Genomic DNA, 15531 nt, shown 5'->3' with positions numbered 1-15531 from the left:
GTAGTTTAATGTTTTTCTAAATACCTAGCTAGGTTCCTCGGTACCTATTGTGTACCACAGACCAGACTACAATATCATTCAAATACAGTATGTGTATATTGTATTATTTTCGTATAGTCTGCGATTGTGCTTGGCCCGCTTGCTTATTCGTTTTTAACTAGTAAAAGCAGGGTTTTAACCTCGAGACACATTGAAAATATGTTAAACATAATAGACAATAACAATATTATCACGTCTAACGTCAATGATTTTCATCGCTGTCGTGGTGAAACATGAATATTCTTATACTTAAATAAAACGATAAATTTATCACTCTGTTGTTAATATTAATGTCATTTGTTTTGTATTGCTTACCGTGATAACAGTCGTAACGGGTGATAACACTATTGCGGTTTACGCTGTTACCGCGGTATAACCGCGAATCGGTTGTACTGTTTACCTCCAGCAAACCACGAGTAACAACGGGACACAATGTCCCCGGAGTCCGGACTAAAACGCCCCACAGCGTTATTATACTTACTACACAATAATACGTCTATCGAGTAGCTAGTTTAAATGTTTAAAGAACTTAAGAACACTGAAATATTAAATAAACTTGGGTGTGTGAAATAAGTAATAGAAAAATTTGTCATGCTAAAGGCAAACACTAAGGTTAAAGGCGTGTGTGCGAGTTTTTTTTTTTTAATAAACGACCATATTATACTGTTATGTAGTTAACTATATTATTATAATAGTGCGTTTACGATAAAACGTGTTGTATAACTCGTTTTGCCAACCAGAACCCTATTTTTAGGGTAACCCTTTACCTTTTCAAATCTACACAGCGACCCATAGAATCGAATTTATATAGGTACGTATTTACCGTGCACATTTACATTACAATTTACCTAGGTTTAATGGGATTCGAGATACCCGAATTAGATTATAGTTCATTATATTTTAATAAATAACCGACGCATAATATGTAAATATATATATATATAGATAGTAATTATAGTAGTTATATTCACAGACTAATGCACGTTGTATACTTATAATATATATAATCACAAAATGTACGTAAATAAAGTAAAAAAAAAACACAATATTGCATACATATCTACAACTATTGCGGTCGTGTTGCACGGATGTGTCTTATAGGACAGTCGAAAATAATTGATTAGGTATTTTATGGTCATTAAATTATTGTTTGTAATCGAATTTTCGGTAAAGTTGAAAACGCGTTGAAAAAAAAATTACTAAATCGGTGCGTTCGGATTTGCCTCTACCTTTTTAAAAAAAAAAAAACTGAACCGAGCTCCTGTCTATGTTAAACAAATGATATTACTTATTAGTAAACATTTCACTATTGAAAATACAATATACATGTTTTATATTTGATAAAATATTGTAATTTGATAACTAAATCGGTACCACGCAAATAATAATTTACTGGGCTTTTATCGACAAGACACTTAAGTTGTTAAGTACTTTTATTTTAGTTAAACAAATAATCTCTTCTCATTTTTTTGACCTTTCAAAATGGAGTAACGATTATATTATTATTAGCTCCCCACCTTGTACAATGCCCATGTTATTTGTGAAGAATTTTATTTCGAGTGACGATAAGTTTCAATGTCGCAGTTGACATATTATTATATTAACAAGTAGGCATATCGTACACCGTATAATATGTATTATGTATTATTGTTATAATTTTATATGTATATATTATGTTTATAAGAATATCAAATTCTTTTATTTGAATATCGGTCTGTTCCTACTACTATTACACCGTTCGGATGACACTGTATACACTACGTACATTAGATAATAATAATATATAATAGTATATCATTACACTCTATACCGTAAGTATTATATTATACAATGATACATGATACATAATACAAAAAACCGGGCAAGTAAAAAAAAAAAAAAAAAATTAAGAAATGATCTCGCATCGTTATGATAATATTATTGCGCACACCGTCGTCGGCTGTTGCGCGTACGACGGTGCGCAACGTAACGTCACGGCGCTACGACCGTCGAAATCGAATACCTACCAGCAGCAGCAGCAGCCGCCGCCGCCGCAATGTTTAATATTGTATTATACACACACGCACACACACACACACAGACAATACAAACGGTGTATATACATCTATATAACGACCGTGTGTGCCACAACAGATGATTGGCTCGACGACCCGCAGCAGACAGCAGCGCCTAGCCAACAGCAGCAGCAGCTTTGCAAACGCGGAACGCCGCAGTCGACGAAACAATATTATTGTACCTACTCTACAGCTCCACTATAACTGTCTGCTGATAACTCTGCCTCCGTCGGTGTTGCGTGTGTGTGTGTGTGTGTTTTTGTTGTTGTTGTGTGTCATAAACGTATGCGCTCGGATTTCGTGCCGTCCTATCTGCGATCGAGCGCTCGTCGCGTTAACGTATCCGCCGTCGTCGGGACCGTGTACCGCCGCCGCCGTTGTGCTGATCCGGAGAGTGCACATCGTATTGCGTGTTCGCCGCGCCACCGCGTTTGTCGTCGCTCGCCGTAAAAGCGGTCAAGCGTTTTTCCTGTACATTGTTGTACGTCGTTGTACGGTCTTGTTGCGCGTTGACGGCGATCGCGCGCGCCGTTAACGATCCGGTCATTTTGCGCTCTCGGGGCTCGGCCGCCGCGCCAACCCCATATTGGACATGACCGCGGCCTTACCGTGAAAACGCCGCTCGCTCGCAAATATTGCCCCCGCACACCACTTATGGTCGACAATTTTGGATTTCGGCAGGTTCGCGCGCCCGCAGACCGCCGCGGATGTGATGCCCATCGTCCGCACCTCGATCGACGCCAACGGACGATACGACAGCTGTGACCGCCGCAGTCGATACGTTAACCGTAAGTGACGAATACAATATTTACCCTTACGTACGAACGTGAGTGGTATAAATTTTGGTGTTTAAATTTTGGTTGACGTTTTGGCCTGCGTCATTAAGGTTTTTCCTCGTATTATTATATCCACGACGTTTAAGATTGCCGCTATATAGCGAAGAGTTGTATTGGCCAGACGCGTCCAAACGCGACTTACGATGACTTTGTTGTAAATTTAATTAACGATATCTTTGGACCTTCTGCTATTTGCCATTGTTAGAAATTACGATTACGACTAGAAATCGCTATACGATTAGAACGACGTGGTAATTGTGGTAAAAAAAAAAAAAACCAATGTTCGAAACAGACGCAACCGCACACTATTAGTGTAATTGTTTAATTTACCATTGAAAATATAATGATGAGACGAATGCTACTAATATCACTGTAATCACAATTCCGGGATTACATAAAGGTTAATTAATAGGTAAAATCGATACTTATGGTATCTATTAATTTAACCGTTATTGTTAAAAAAAAAAAAAACCTTAAAACTTTTGTACTGTTAAATTGAATGCGGGATTAGACGGTGATACATTAAAACTATACACAATTAGGTCATACTAATGAATAGATAAGTATGTATGCCTATGTAATAATATGCAAGTTTAAAATATAATGTTAAAACAATATAAATTATTAGATAATAGATAAGACGCTCATTTTGTTCTTGAATTAATTTTGTAATTTTTCTTTTTCAAGCCATTTTTGTTTATATGCTATTTAAAAATACGTTACAAAATGATATAGGTACAATTAAATATATATTTTACGCTGACTTTAACTCTAACTGAATATTTCCGTATTTTTACTGTTTTCCAGAACTTTATCGACTTTTGAAACTTTTATAAATTAAATTAGGTTAAATTAAGAATAATCGGCTGATCATTTCGACTGGTCGATAACCAGTTTAGGATAATTAATTTTATTAAGTTATTTAACTTAATAAACTTATAAAGTTATTTTTAAGTTATTTGAGTTTAAAAATTATGACTGGAGGGGGGGCAGTGCAGTTGAGTAATGCGCACAGATAAGGATAATACTTTATTCAACCTTTCAGTGATATATACCTAATTAAAGTAATAGATATGTCCCCAAAAAGAAAAACTATAAAATTACAAAATTATTCCATGAGAAAATTAGTGTATCTCGGATATCACCTTGTGTAATAATAATTTTAATACCCATTTTGATCGTGCGTAGGTAAGTTTATCCTAAGGTCGAGTAACCCCATAAAAACAGGAAAAAACCTATTAAATTTACCTTTCTCTTCAAGATCCAAGATCGAGTTGATTATGTGTTTTATGAAACCCAAAGTGGGAATTTATGTGGGTGGACAGAGCCATAATTTATTATGCATGTAGTACCTTCTAATGGTGTATTTTTGTTTTTGTTAGTTTAAAATACAATTTATTTGTTGAAACATAGATTGTATAATAAAGAATGTATTATCAACAATTATTGTATTTGAAATTTCTTCACAAAATCACAGCAGCTAGTTTGAATTATACGACGTGTACCCATGTAGTAGGGTTGTGCAGGATTCATTACGGAAAACCAATGTTTCAAAGTTGAATAACTTTATGTATATGCGTTGGTTATTAAAACGGGCGATATTGAATGTAAATACGGGCTTTTTTTTATGCATAAACTGTGTTTAAATCATTAATGGTTTATACGCAGCCATCCTACGCTAGGTGTAGGTATTTCAAATTAGGTTGTATAATAACATAATATGTGTAATAACGCTTATTAAGTCTGAATTCAATTGACCGATAAGTTTTTGAGAAATTGTGGTCACATATAACACAGAGTTTGACAATATCTGTTGTAACCAATTGAAATTTTCAGTAAATATTTTATATATTAATACATAAATACATACAATTTTATAATCAATTTTTTCTTTTATTGTTCAACTGTAGTGATGACTTTTTATGTGTAAACTTATTACCTAACATATATACCTAGTAATAAATATTTAAAAAATGTTACTATAAAAATGGTAATTTTGTTATTAATTCCTAATGGTTTCTAAACAATTTTTTTTAATACAATAACATAATTTTACACGTTTTATTGGTATTATCAAAAATAAAATAACATGTTATTAATTAGCTTTGATGTGCAGTGTTGCTGTTTTACAAAAGTTTGACAAACATAGTTTAAATACAAAAATAATAATAATAATGATAATAGGAGCCAGTAATATTTTTATTATTCTAAAAATGTTGTTCGGTAACTTAAAAAAGAAAAACCTAAAATCCTATGGCTTCAATTCGGTTTTTCAAAGGAGAAGATCCCTTGGCTCGATAATTACTTTCAACAATAAGTTTTATTTCAATAAAAAAAAAAAAAACATTAAATAAATTCAAATCAAAAAAAACCATTGACATTTAATATCGCGGTTGAAACTGTTAAGATGATAATTATTGTTGTAGGAATTCTCAGAAAATCATTGGGGGAATGTTATTTCAAATTCAGAAAAAGAAAAATTATTATAAATACCGTCACTTTGATTTTGATTAGGACTTTTCCCTAAGTTTTTAGCAGGTTCAAACAAGAGTCATATTGAAATTGTAAATTGTCGATAAGTTCAAGGAAGGTATTTAAATAGTGACAATTGTAATTAAAGCAAAGACTAGTGCGAGCTCCTGCAATTTAAATGTTTTTACTTTTTGAATGTATTTTTATTATTTTCACGGGACGTTTCATATAACAGTTTCACCATAACTTTGATGGTGACAAGACAAAAGGGTCTAAGCGGCACTTTGGGTTTAAGCGACAAGGCTTATTGTATTAGTTAGAAAAAAAAATAGTAAAATCACGTTTAGTGGCTATCCTGAAAACTATAAAATATGTCGCTTAGACCCTTTTGCCGTGTCGATATTATGATGTGCCATAGTTTTTAAACAGTAGCGGGTGAAAAAAAAAAATGTAAAATTTGCGTCTTGGTTGTGTAAAACAAAAATGAATGTACATTCAAAACTTGATTGTAATGTTTAATTCAGTTAATAAAAATTGCTCAAACCCCTGGTATACTAATGTTGAAATTACTAAAAAAAAACAATAAGAACGCATATGGATCTCAAAACACAACATTGCACTTCAGACTAGTGATCGTCTTGTAATGTTATTTAAAAGTATTTGTTCAGAATACCTTATACGTACAAAATATAACATACAATCGTGCAAGAACAAAATTTATTCTATATATTTTAATGTAGTTGCATCGACAGAGCTTCAAGCGTGTCTTTTATTGGTATTTGATGATTTTCAAATATCGATTGATTGCAAACCTAATAAATCCTTAGATCCTTGCCACAAACATTGGTTATCATTTGTGGTCGGAATATTATTCTTCGGCATATTTTTTTTTTTCTCTTTTGATTCTATGCAGCCAGGCGGGGTTTGAAATTATACGATTTGTGAAACGTTCAAATCGATGGCAACATTTTTTTTTTTTTCTGCATACTTTAATAATTCAAGATAAAAGAATATTTCGTGTATAATGATGAATTTTAGAGAATATATCTGTTGTTATTATTGACGAAAATACAAACGCAATAACGATAACGACGTCTCACAAGTCGAGTACTCTAGAAATTGGGAAAACACTTAAAAAATATTTCCAATCGTTTGTGTATCGAGTGTATAGTTGTTAACTGTTTTCCAAAAGGAGAACTTTCTCAATTAAACAACGTCATTAATGTAATTCAATAAAATAAAATATACAGTAATTGTATTAATTGACATTATATTTTATTACATATAATTATAATATATTTGATTATTATTTTGTAAAATTTTCAACTTTTTGGCAAGTAAATGAAAAAAATTATTTTATTAAATTATTAAATTTTATCATATTGAGTAACCTTTAAACATCAGTTGTAATACCTCTGAGGTGTCTAAACATTTTATTTTATTTGTTTTGCATATTTTACTACAATTTTTAAAGAATGTTTTCAACTTTTCAAGATAATATTAGAGAATGTTATTTTGGCTATTTTAAGAGAACATTATCCCGACCTCTCGTTATCATTTACATTTTGTATTAGACGTCGTGTGTGGACCACTATGGGCCGCATTCGAGCTGTACTTGTATGGAAAAAACTCAATTGACAACAAAGCGCTTGACATATTTGCATTGCTTAGTGTCCCTTTGATTTAGAATTGTACTTGAATTTCCTTGAATTTGTTTTGCCAATAATAATTGCTTTAAAATATGTAACAATGCGTTTGACACGTTCAAAACACAAAATCAAAAAATTGATATCAAAATGTAAATCGCATACAAGACATTGTTAGAATTAAAGGCAAAAAAATGTTACACCATAAAATGGTTTTTCGCAAGTTACTATAGAAATCTGATTGTGTAAAAATGTATTTAGGAAAAAGCTTTGCTTGAAAACAATTTTTTTTAGTTTCCACAATGCAAATAATGTAATAAAATATTTTTAATGGCTTCAATAAAAAAAATAATAATAATAATAATAAAAATGGTTTATTTAGCTCCTTTGTAAAATTTACAATTAGTCGCTTACCTTTTTTTATATCTTTTCTCCAGTGATATCTGGATGGAACCTCAAAGACTTACATAAATACAGTTGAAATGTATATATTTTTTTTTTATTGTAATAAAATGCTTTGACTACTGGGGTGTGAGGTCATTGGCCAATAGGTTTTTACACTTTGGTTATATTGAGAATAGCTTATAGTAAAATAGAATAAACTAAAAAAAAAAAATAGACAAGTCATAATTTAAATTTTGTCTTCAAGTTACGTTAGATAATGCATTTGATGATATTATGATTGTATATTGTAAGGTTGGTTTCCGGGGGCTGCTTGTAAACTATTTGGGTTCATTGCTTTTTTTGGTTGCATTTGCGACATTCTAGAATAATATGTTTAGAGCGGAGTTCGCTGTGCTACTGGTTGTATAAGATTGGGGTAGATTTTCTTTGCATTAGGTGGTTGTAGGTATACCGATTGTGTACAATTCTTAGACGGGTAAGAATCGCGTCCTCTCTTCTGTTTATGTTAGTTACTGGTTTTTCCATTTTTTTATTTCTCTCAAGTTTGTGTCACTCGATACGATCCACTGCGATTGTCATTCGTCGTTTATTTTTGAGCTGATTTTTTTTTTATTGCAATAGTCCTTGCTGTGTATTTTTAAAAGTTCTATGGCGGTGTCGCTAAAATAATAATTGTAGGGTTGTGTAAAAGTCAGAGCTATCTAATAGAGCGTTAATCTTTGGGCATAAACATTTACCATTTTGCTATTGTTTTACAGGTATATAATAAAATGAATTAACAATAATATGGACGAAAAGAAAAAATCTGCCGTTGGTGTTTCAAACACCGCACTAACTACAGTCAAACTACAAAAAGTCAAAGGTAATTGATTTGTCAACTTTTAAAATTGATATAAAATATGTCTACTAATATTTTGTATCTATTGTGTAATTAAATTAATATATATAATAATTGTTATAAAAAAAAAATATCACACAAAACTCTATTACCTTTTATCTATATTGTGCATTATGTTATTCAAAAATAGAGAGCGGTGATCGCAAACAAAAGAATGATAATGTTTGGAGCATTTCGAAAGTAACGAGAGGCGCTGCCAAAAATGCAAACGCAAAAAAAGTCGCAAAGCACGCATTGCGGCAACAAGCGAAACGCCGACGTAAAAACACTACCATCGCTGCCGGAAATGTAGCGCCGCTGCCGAGGATAATTATTCCTCCTAGTCAAACTAGTGGTATTACATTTTTTTTCTTTCTTTATGATATTTCAATATAATATGAATTCATTTTTTATCATCTTTGTTAGGTTGTTTATATGGGGAAATTATATTTTATTTCATTAATTTAATTTTTTTTTTTTTTTTGTAGCCGACGAAGGAGAATCTAGAGTTCCGACCATGTTGGAAGTGTTATCTTCCATTCCGGGATTTAGTTTGGTGAAACCGCGTAAACGTCCTGGCTCAAAAAAACTGTCGGCCGCCGCCCAATTAGAACAAGCCAAAGTCGAAGGTTGCGTCGATTTGGAAACACCGGATTCCGTACTCGCGCAAATCAATTTGAGATCTCTGCTAAATAAACAAACGTTTTCCATGCTGCCGCGTCTCTATCAACACAAACTTGTCCAGTTGTTACCACACGTTGATCGAGAAAATATCGCCGAGGCACAATCTGATTTCAGGTTTGTACAATTGTTATTGTTGTTGTCGACAAATTTGATTTCATTTTGTGACAATTTTTTTTTTTTTTTTTATGCTCATTACATTTGATTTTCACCGACCGAATTTCAAATTTCAATCGTATGTGTGCTTATGGTTTTATTATTTATTTATTTTTTTAGACCCTTTTTGAATGCATCAGTTTTGAATAATGAGTTTTTCGCCCAAGCCTGTCTCGAATGGACGGAGAGACTGGCCGAGGGTGAGTTCACTCCCGAGAATCAGCAAAAAATGAAAATGGACATTGATCGTGAAAAAAGCAAATTAGATCCGTGGAAGGTGAGTAACGGTATAAATGCTTTTGTGAAAACCCGTAAGCTTGGACAATTTTTTTGTAAATTTCTATTAATTCAAATTTTAGTATTTCTATCTATGTGTAATTGGTTCACCTTTGTGAATTTTCAATAGTATTGAATTCAGATTTTGTCACTCATGAGTGAATGGAAAAAAAACACACAAATGTGTGAATCAGAGTTAGTGCTAGTTTGGTGGTAGTTAATATATAGAATAGTATAATTTTATTTAGTAAGCTGCGTAACGTATCACTGTATTTTGTTTTTATTTTTACATTTAACATTAATGTACGTTTTCAAAGTATTAGTAAATTTTATAGTTTAAAAAAAATGTCACTCGTTCACAAACAAAAAAGAGAAAGGATATAACCATCTAGCAATATAGTTATTGCGCAGTGGCCCCCCGTTAACAATTATCTTCTAATTTTAACACAACGTTGTTAACTTCACGTAACAGGTAAGAGTAGCAAAATCTGACTGTACTGTTAAAATTAACACAGATAAACCCTTAAAAAAAAAAAGATGACAAACTGTATAGTCTATTGGACCCTTGATATATTCATCTGGACCCTTAGTATAATATCTGTTTGGACCTTTAGTATAATATCTATTTGGACCCTTTACAATATTTATAAACAAACAAATTTTTTTTTTTAATATACATTTTTAACGTCTTAAAAACTGTTTACATTTTTTTTTTCAGTTAAAAAACTTTGAGCCGATATGGGGTGAAAATAAACTCGCAAATTTTAACACACCTCCTTCAAATTTGATGACCAGCCCAAAAGCGACTAAAAGAAAGATGGTCAGTAGTCCGCCTGTACAGTCTCCGACTTCGACAATTAGCGTTGCACCGTGCATATCGTCGGACGATAGTAAAAACAGCAGTGCTCTGTTCGAGACGATTTGGGATTCTGTGGATTCCACGACGGACTGTGTTGCCGAAGAAGAACTCGTCGAAGAAGTCACCATGGAAAATGTAATTTTTATACTTAAACTTGTATTATTTTATAATTTATAGTTTATTATATATTTGTATAGATAATTTATAATTTATAGTTTATTATATTTATATAGTTAATTTATAATTTATATTTAATTTGTAAACTTATATGATTTACACTACTTACCAGGCTGACGACATGGAGGTGGTCGAGGAGGAGACGTCCCCGGCCGAAGTAATAGACATCACAGAAGACGAAGTTGTTATGAGTAACAACGACATGTTGGATGATAAGTGCTCAGTGGAAAATTGGCCAATTACCGAAATTAGTAATCAATTGGAAGCAACTATTCCCGATTATGATTGTGTTTCGGCGTCAAATGACAGAGAAATGGAAGCCAGCGAAATACAATTGGAATTGGAAGGTATGTTATTTCTCATTGTAAATACAGCTATCCCAAAACTAACCTAAAATTAATATATAATAATAATAATAATAGAATATAATAATAATAGAAAATAAATCTAAATTTTTATGATTAGAGACTCGGTAATTTTGAAAATTTAAAAAGTAATAAAGACATGTTTATAACTTAACATAACATAAGATGACATAACTAATACATATTATATAGGTAGTTGGGCCGAGTCTTTAAAAAATTCAAACAAAATAATTTTTCCTTCTGTATTTCTCTAATTTTATTTTCAATTACTACAACAGATACGTATTATTCCTAACAAAACTAGTATACGTGTTATACGTACATTATTCCAAATCATATCAGCTAATCTGTGAAACCCAGAAGTAGTCTTTAAGCATAATATAATTAACATAAAAATTAATAACAATAATAATAATATAAATATACGACCCGTAATTAAATAACTAACTAACTGTACTAATAATTTCTAAATCACTCACAGCAAATAACAACGATAATAAAGATTAAAAATCATTATATTAATGTCTTTTCCCCTTTTTTTTTTTATCAAGTTACTTTAACCCAAAAAATTGAAAATGTGAATTCAGCCGCTCTGTCAACAGCTGCTAAACTAAAAAAAGAAGAGTTAATTAGCAAACATTCTGAAATCATCGTGGAGCCAACGATTAATTCGCTACTTACAATTGATGAACCTGATCAAGTCGTTGCCGCTCACTGTTCGCCGCCATTATCAAAAACGTCGATTCTTTCTTCTGCCAGCTTGTCCACCACTTCATTGCTGAAAATAACCACGAGTCCTAGCGTGCTGAACAAGCTGTCATTCGTGAGTCCAGTTTCACACACAGTCACTACGACTAGTGGAAACAAAATTAACGCAATGGTTTCTTCGTCTAAACCTCAAATATTGGTAAGAGATTTATTTGGTGGTCAGTCAGTGTCATCAAGTGTGTGTGTGTGTGTGTGTGTGTTTATTTGTATAGCCACAATTAAACATAATTTTAACATAAATAAAAAAAAAAAAATTAACAACAATAATAATGTATCCTTTTAACAACCTTACCTCTAGGTAAGCTCAAACAATAACGGGACATCCAGATCTAATAGAACGGCAACATCGAAACAACCGCCGGGTGCTGTTAATTTAGAAAGAAGTTACCAAATATGTCAAGCTGTCATACAAAACAGTCCGAACCGTAATCAATTAAGGTGCCAATTGAAACCGCCTCCGTCGATGCTCGTGGGAAAGCAAACTTTGTAAGCTACCGATAAGGACAATATGAAAAAAAATAAATAAACGGCTTAATAAAAAAAATAATTGCCAAATCGATGATAAACATACTTTTTGATTTTAGCATGCGAAACTTACCTCCTACGAAATCCATACGCAGTATGAATGTGCCTAACGTTCCACAACCCGTAGTTGTTAAACACGTGTTTGCATCGTCTCGCGGCATTCCAGTTACCATGTCGGTTTTACCGTCGTACGCATCGGGTGTAAGTTGACCAAATACTATTGTAATCTTATATGTAGTCGAAACAAAAGTATTTGTACGCAAATGATTGTCACAAACGGCAGACAAATGTTCAGACGGCAAAAAGCTAATGATTTACATATGCCAAATTAAATTAAATAGTACCAGTATGGAAAAATATTCCGTCTTTTTTAATTATTAGAGATAATATTATTCTTCATATGTTGAGTTTTCCCTACCTGTTAATATTTAATCTATTAAATTAAAGCATTTTTTTTTTTGGTCTTCTGAAAACTATTAAAAATGTACTTTACGCATAACGGCCTTTAAACAATCATTATAGTAAATTAGCATTAACATTTCAATTTCGGAATAGTCGAGTTGATAAACTTAAAAAGTTAAAATAAATTGATTACAGTTTTTTCTATAAAGTTAAAAACAAATTCCAAAATTTTGTTCAACAACTAATTGTTGTTATTATATATTTTTTTTCTAGCAACAAAAACAACAAATTCAACAACACCAGAGACTACACCAACAGCAGCAGCACCAGCGTCTCACCGAAAAACAAATGGGACAATACGTGCTGGTGCAGCGATCGGGAGGTATAACCGGAATACGTCGTTCGTCCAGCGCGCCGCCGATCAACAACAAAATGCCACATATCATAAACGGCGGCCGGCCGGCGAGTGTGGGCATACAAGTATCGACTTATCCGACGTCGCAACAAAAAACCGATTGTTCTTGTAGCCTCAACGCCATGGTGGAGTGTAAAAAATGTGGAGCGTTCTGCCATGACGATTGTATAGGGCCACCCCATGTCTGCGTAACATGTCTTATCCGATAGGTCGAGTCAGGTTGTATGTGTTCACAAACGCACAATTAATTATAATATTATCATTTACGTATGATATGTATCAGTCAACGAGTCTTAGTGTTTTATTATGTTTAATTCGATATACATATGTATATATATATATATATATATATATATATATATATATATATATGTGTGTGTGTGTGTGTCTATTACTACTAGCTACTCGGTTGAAGTATCAATTTTATCTAAAGAAACCAATTTTTAATTTTTTTTTCTTTTTTCGGTCAACGTTCACTGACATAAGTGCTGTTTCGTGTAAAGTAACCCTCATTGTACGAAATCTCTAAGCTATTCAATTTCAATTTTAATTAACAAATATTATGTGCCCTACTTTATTGTTACTTTTTGTCTCTTATTTTTCACTTTCCATAATATAAAAAATATACACTTGTTTCTATCCTGTTATTTATTATTTATTTTTCAAGTTTCCGCACATCAATAATATTAATAGAAATTTAACAAAATATTTGACCTGTATACAAAATATGTAAAAAAAAGCAAAAAAAAAAAAAATGCTATTTTATGTGAAAAAAACTTTTTAAATCACATTACAATCTCATTAGCATTTTTCAATTTATAAATTGTTGTTTTTAATTTATTCATACTTTAATTACTAGGTATTAAATACTCAATTATTTAAACAGACAATTAATGTTATGCTCTTAATTATTTGAGTTGTCTTCGATATTCTGAAATTAGCGATTTGATAAATAATATACATAACTTAATAATCGTTATGATTTATTTTCGTTTCGAAAAAAAACTTTTTACCTCGTTACTATTATATTTTAATTCGCCATACTTGTATAACTATAATGTTGACCTCGATATTGAAACCTTTATTGTTTAGGTTATTTTAAAAGTATTGTAATACAAATTGTTTAGTAATAAGTTTTTTTATTTTATTTAAACAACTAATGAAATTCACGCGCATTTGGCAAATGCGTCTTTCGATATTCAATAATTTTAAGATAACAATATTAATGCTTTTACAATTTATGTGTTTAAAACAAAACTCTTTTTCAGTATACCTCTTTTCGAATAAATAATCTTTTATGTGTAATCGTTTTGAAAACAAAGTATAGTAGTCTTACATTTTTATATGGAAAAAACCCTGTTAATAAAATATTACTTTTACTTACATTTAGTTTGATTAAAATAAATATAATAATATATTATATTATTAATATATTACAATAATATATTATACTGTATACATAAATAATTACATGTTATACTACACAATATATTGTACATTGTAGAATTGTATAATATGTAAAAACTATAAAACGATTTGTGGTATTTGCACAAGTATCGTATTATTTGAATCGATATTTTTTAATACGTTAAGATTTACAAACTCAAAGGTCACGGACGGACTTTTCTACGACTTGTCTAAATTTTACAATGCAATGCAATTTTGAATAAATAATGTAGTAATTACAATTACACGAAATCAATAAAATGTTGTATGTATAAATCAAATGTTCTTATGAAATTGTAAACGTTTTACGACGATAACCAGTTGTACGAAACAAAAATCATTACTCTTTCGAGTACACACGAGTAATGCATTTCGGTTTCTGCGCGGGCGTTGTTTTTTCTTGTGAAACCGAGTACAACTTTTTAAAAGATCAATCCCAAAATGTAGAATAGTTTATATTTATAAAACAAAAATAGTACGTCATTAGTTGTTGCGTCGGCTAAATTTATCCCAAATTAAATTATTTGTTTCGCAGGCTAACACTAATAATTTGCTTACACTAGTTATTATTTGCCCTTAATAGTCCCTTAATTTTTCGTCGATAATGTTTCTATACAATTATTTATTCAACTAAATGATTATTGTACCTGCTTTGGAAAAAAAACATCACTGTCGTAATTAATAAACACAATTCATAGACTTAAGTTGTTTGTTAAACTAAAACTCTACTTTAAGTAAGATTAATCCTATTATTTGTGTTAACAACTGTGTAATAATTTTTTTTTTTTTCCCTAAGCTATTTTCGGTGGTGGAGTTTTGTAATCTTACCATTCTGTTTAAACATGATTTCCACTATTCGAAGCTTACTCTTAATTAAAACTTTCTTTTTTCTTAAATAACCCTATTTACTTATTGCGAGCACGTTGTATATTATAATAATATTAAAGATAACGATTTGCAGAAAAAATTTTTTTTTTTTGTTAAATCTTTTCCAAAATGTACGAAGACTTAAATTATTACAAAACGATTTGTTTTTTTTTTAATTTTATTATTATCATGTGTAATATGGTGATAACAGTTATACATTAGTTGTGTAATTTATATATTTTGCTTTACTTTCGTTAAGTTTAAT

The 15531-nt window shown here is 31.2% G+C and overlaps 1 protein-coding gene across 3 annotated transcripts; it reads left to right on the top strand.

The window, feature by feature from the left end:
* Window positions 1-2189: 2189 nt before the first annotated feature.
* On the top strand, window positions 2190-13590 carry LOC126836804 (putative Polycomb group protein ASXL3). 3 transcript variants are annotated; one of them, XM_050570451.1, is made up of 11 exons: window positions 2190-2881; window positions 8211-8314; window positions 8481-8684; window positions 8818-9127; window positions 9287-9443; window positions 10161-10436; window positions 10591-10825; window positions 11446-11750; window positions 11910-12097; window positions 12196-12337; window positions 12812-13590. In XM_050570451.1, exons 2-11 carry the CDS (start codon window positions 8239-8241, stop codon window positions 13160-13162), a joined length of 2244 nt encoding a protein of 747 aa, XP_050426408.1. In that variant the 5' UTR covers window positions 2190-2881; window positions 8211-8238; the 3' UTR covers window positions 13163-13590. The 3 variants fall into 3 exon arrangements, with proteins under 3 accessions (XP_050426408.1, XP_050426407.1, XP_050426406.1); XM_050570450.1 differs by having other exon boundaries at window positions 11431-11750; XM_050570449.1 differs by having other exon boundaries at window positions 2191-2881; window positions 11395-11750.
* Window positions 13591-15531: the final 1941 nt, after the last annotated feature.

This window comes from Adelges cooleyi, unplaced genomic scaffold (genome assembly GCF_023614345.1).
Source record: "Adelges cooleyi isolate 19-005CV unplaced genomic scaffold, UGA_ACOO_1.1 ACOO_flye_CR_arks_rails_tigmint_CR_PRNA_247, whole genome shotgun sequence".
NCBI classification, from domain to species: domain Eukaryota; kingdom Metazoa; phylum Arthropoda; class Insecta; order Hemiptera; family Adelgidae; genus Adelges; species Adelges cooleyi.
The sequence above is the reverse complement of the archived record's forward strand: the minus strand, read 5'-3'. Positions and strand labels throughout refer to the sequence as shown.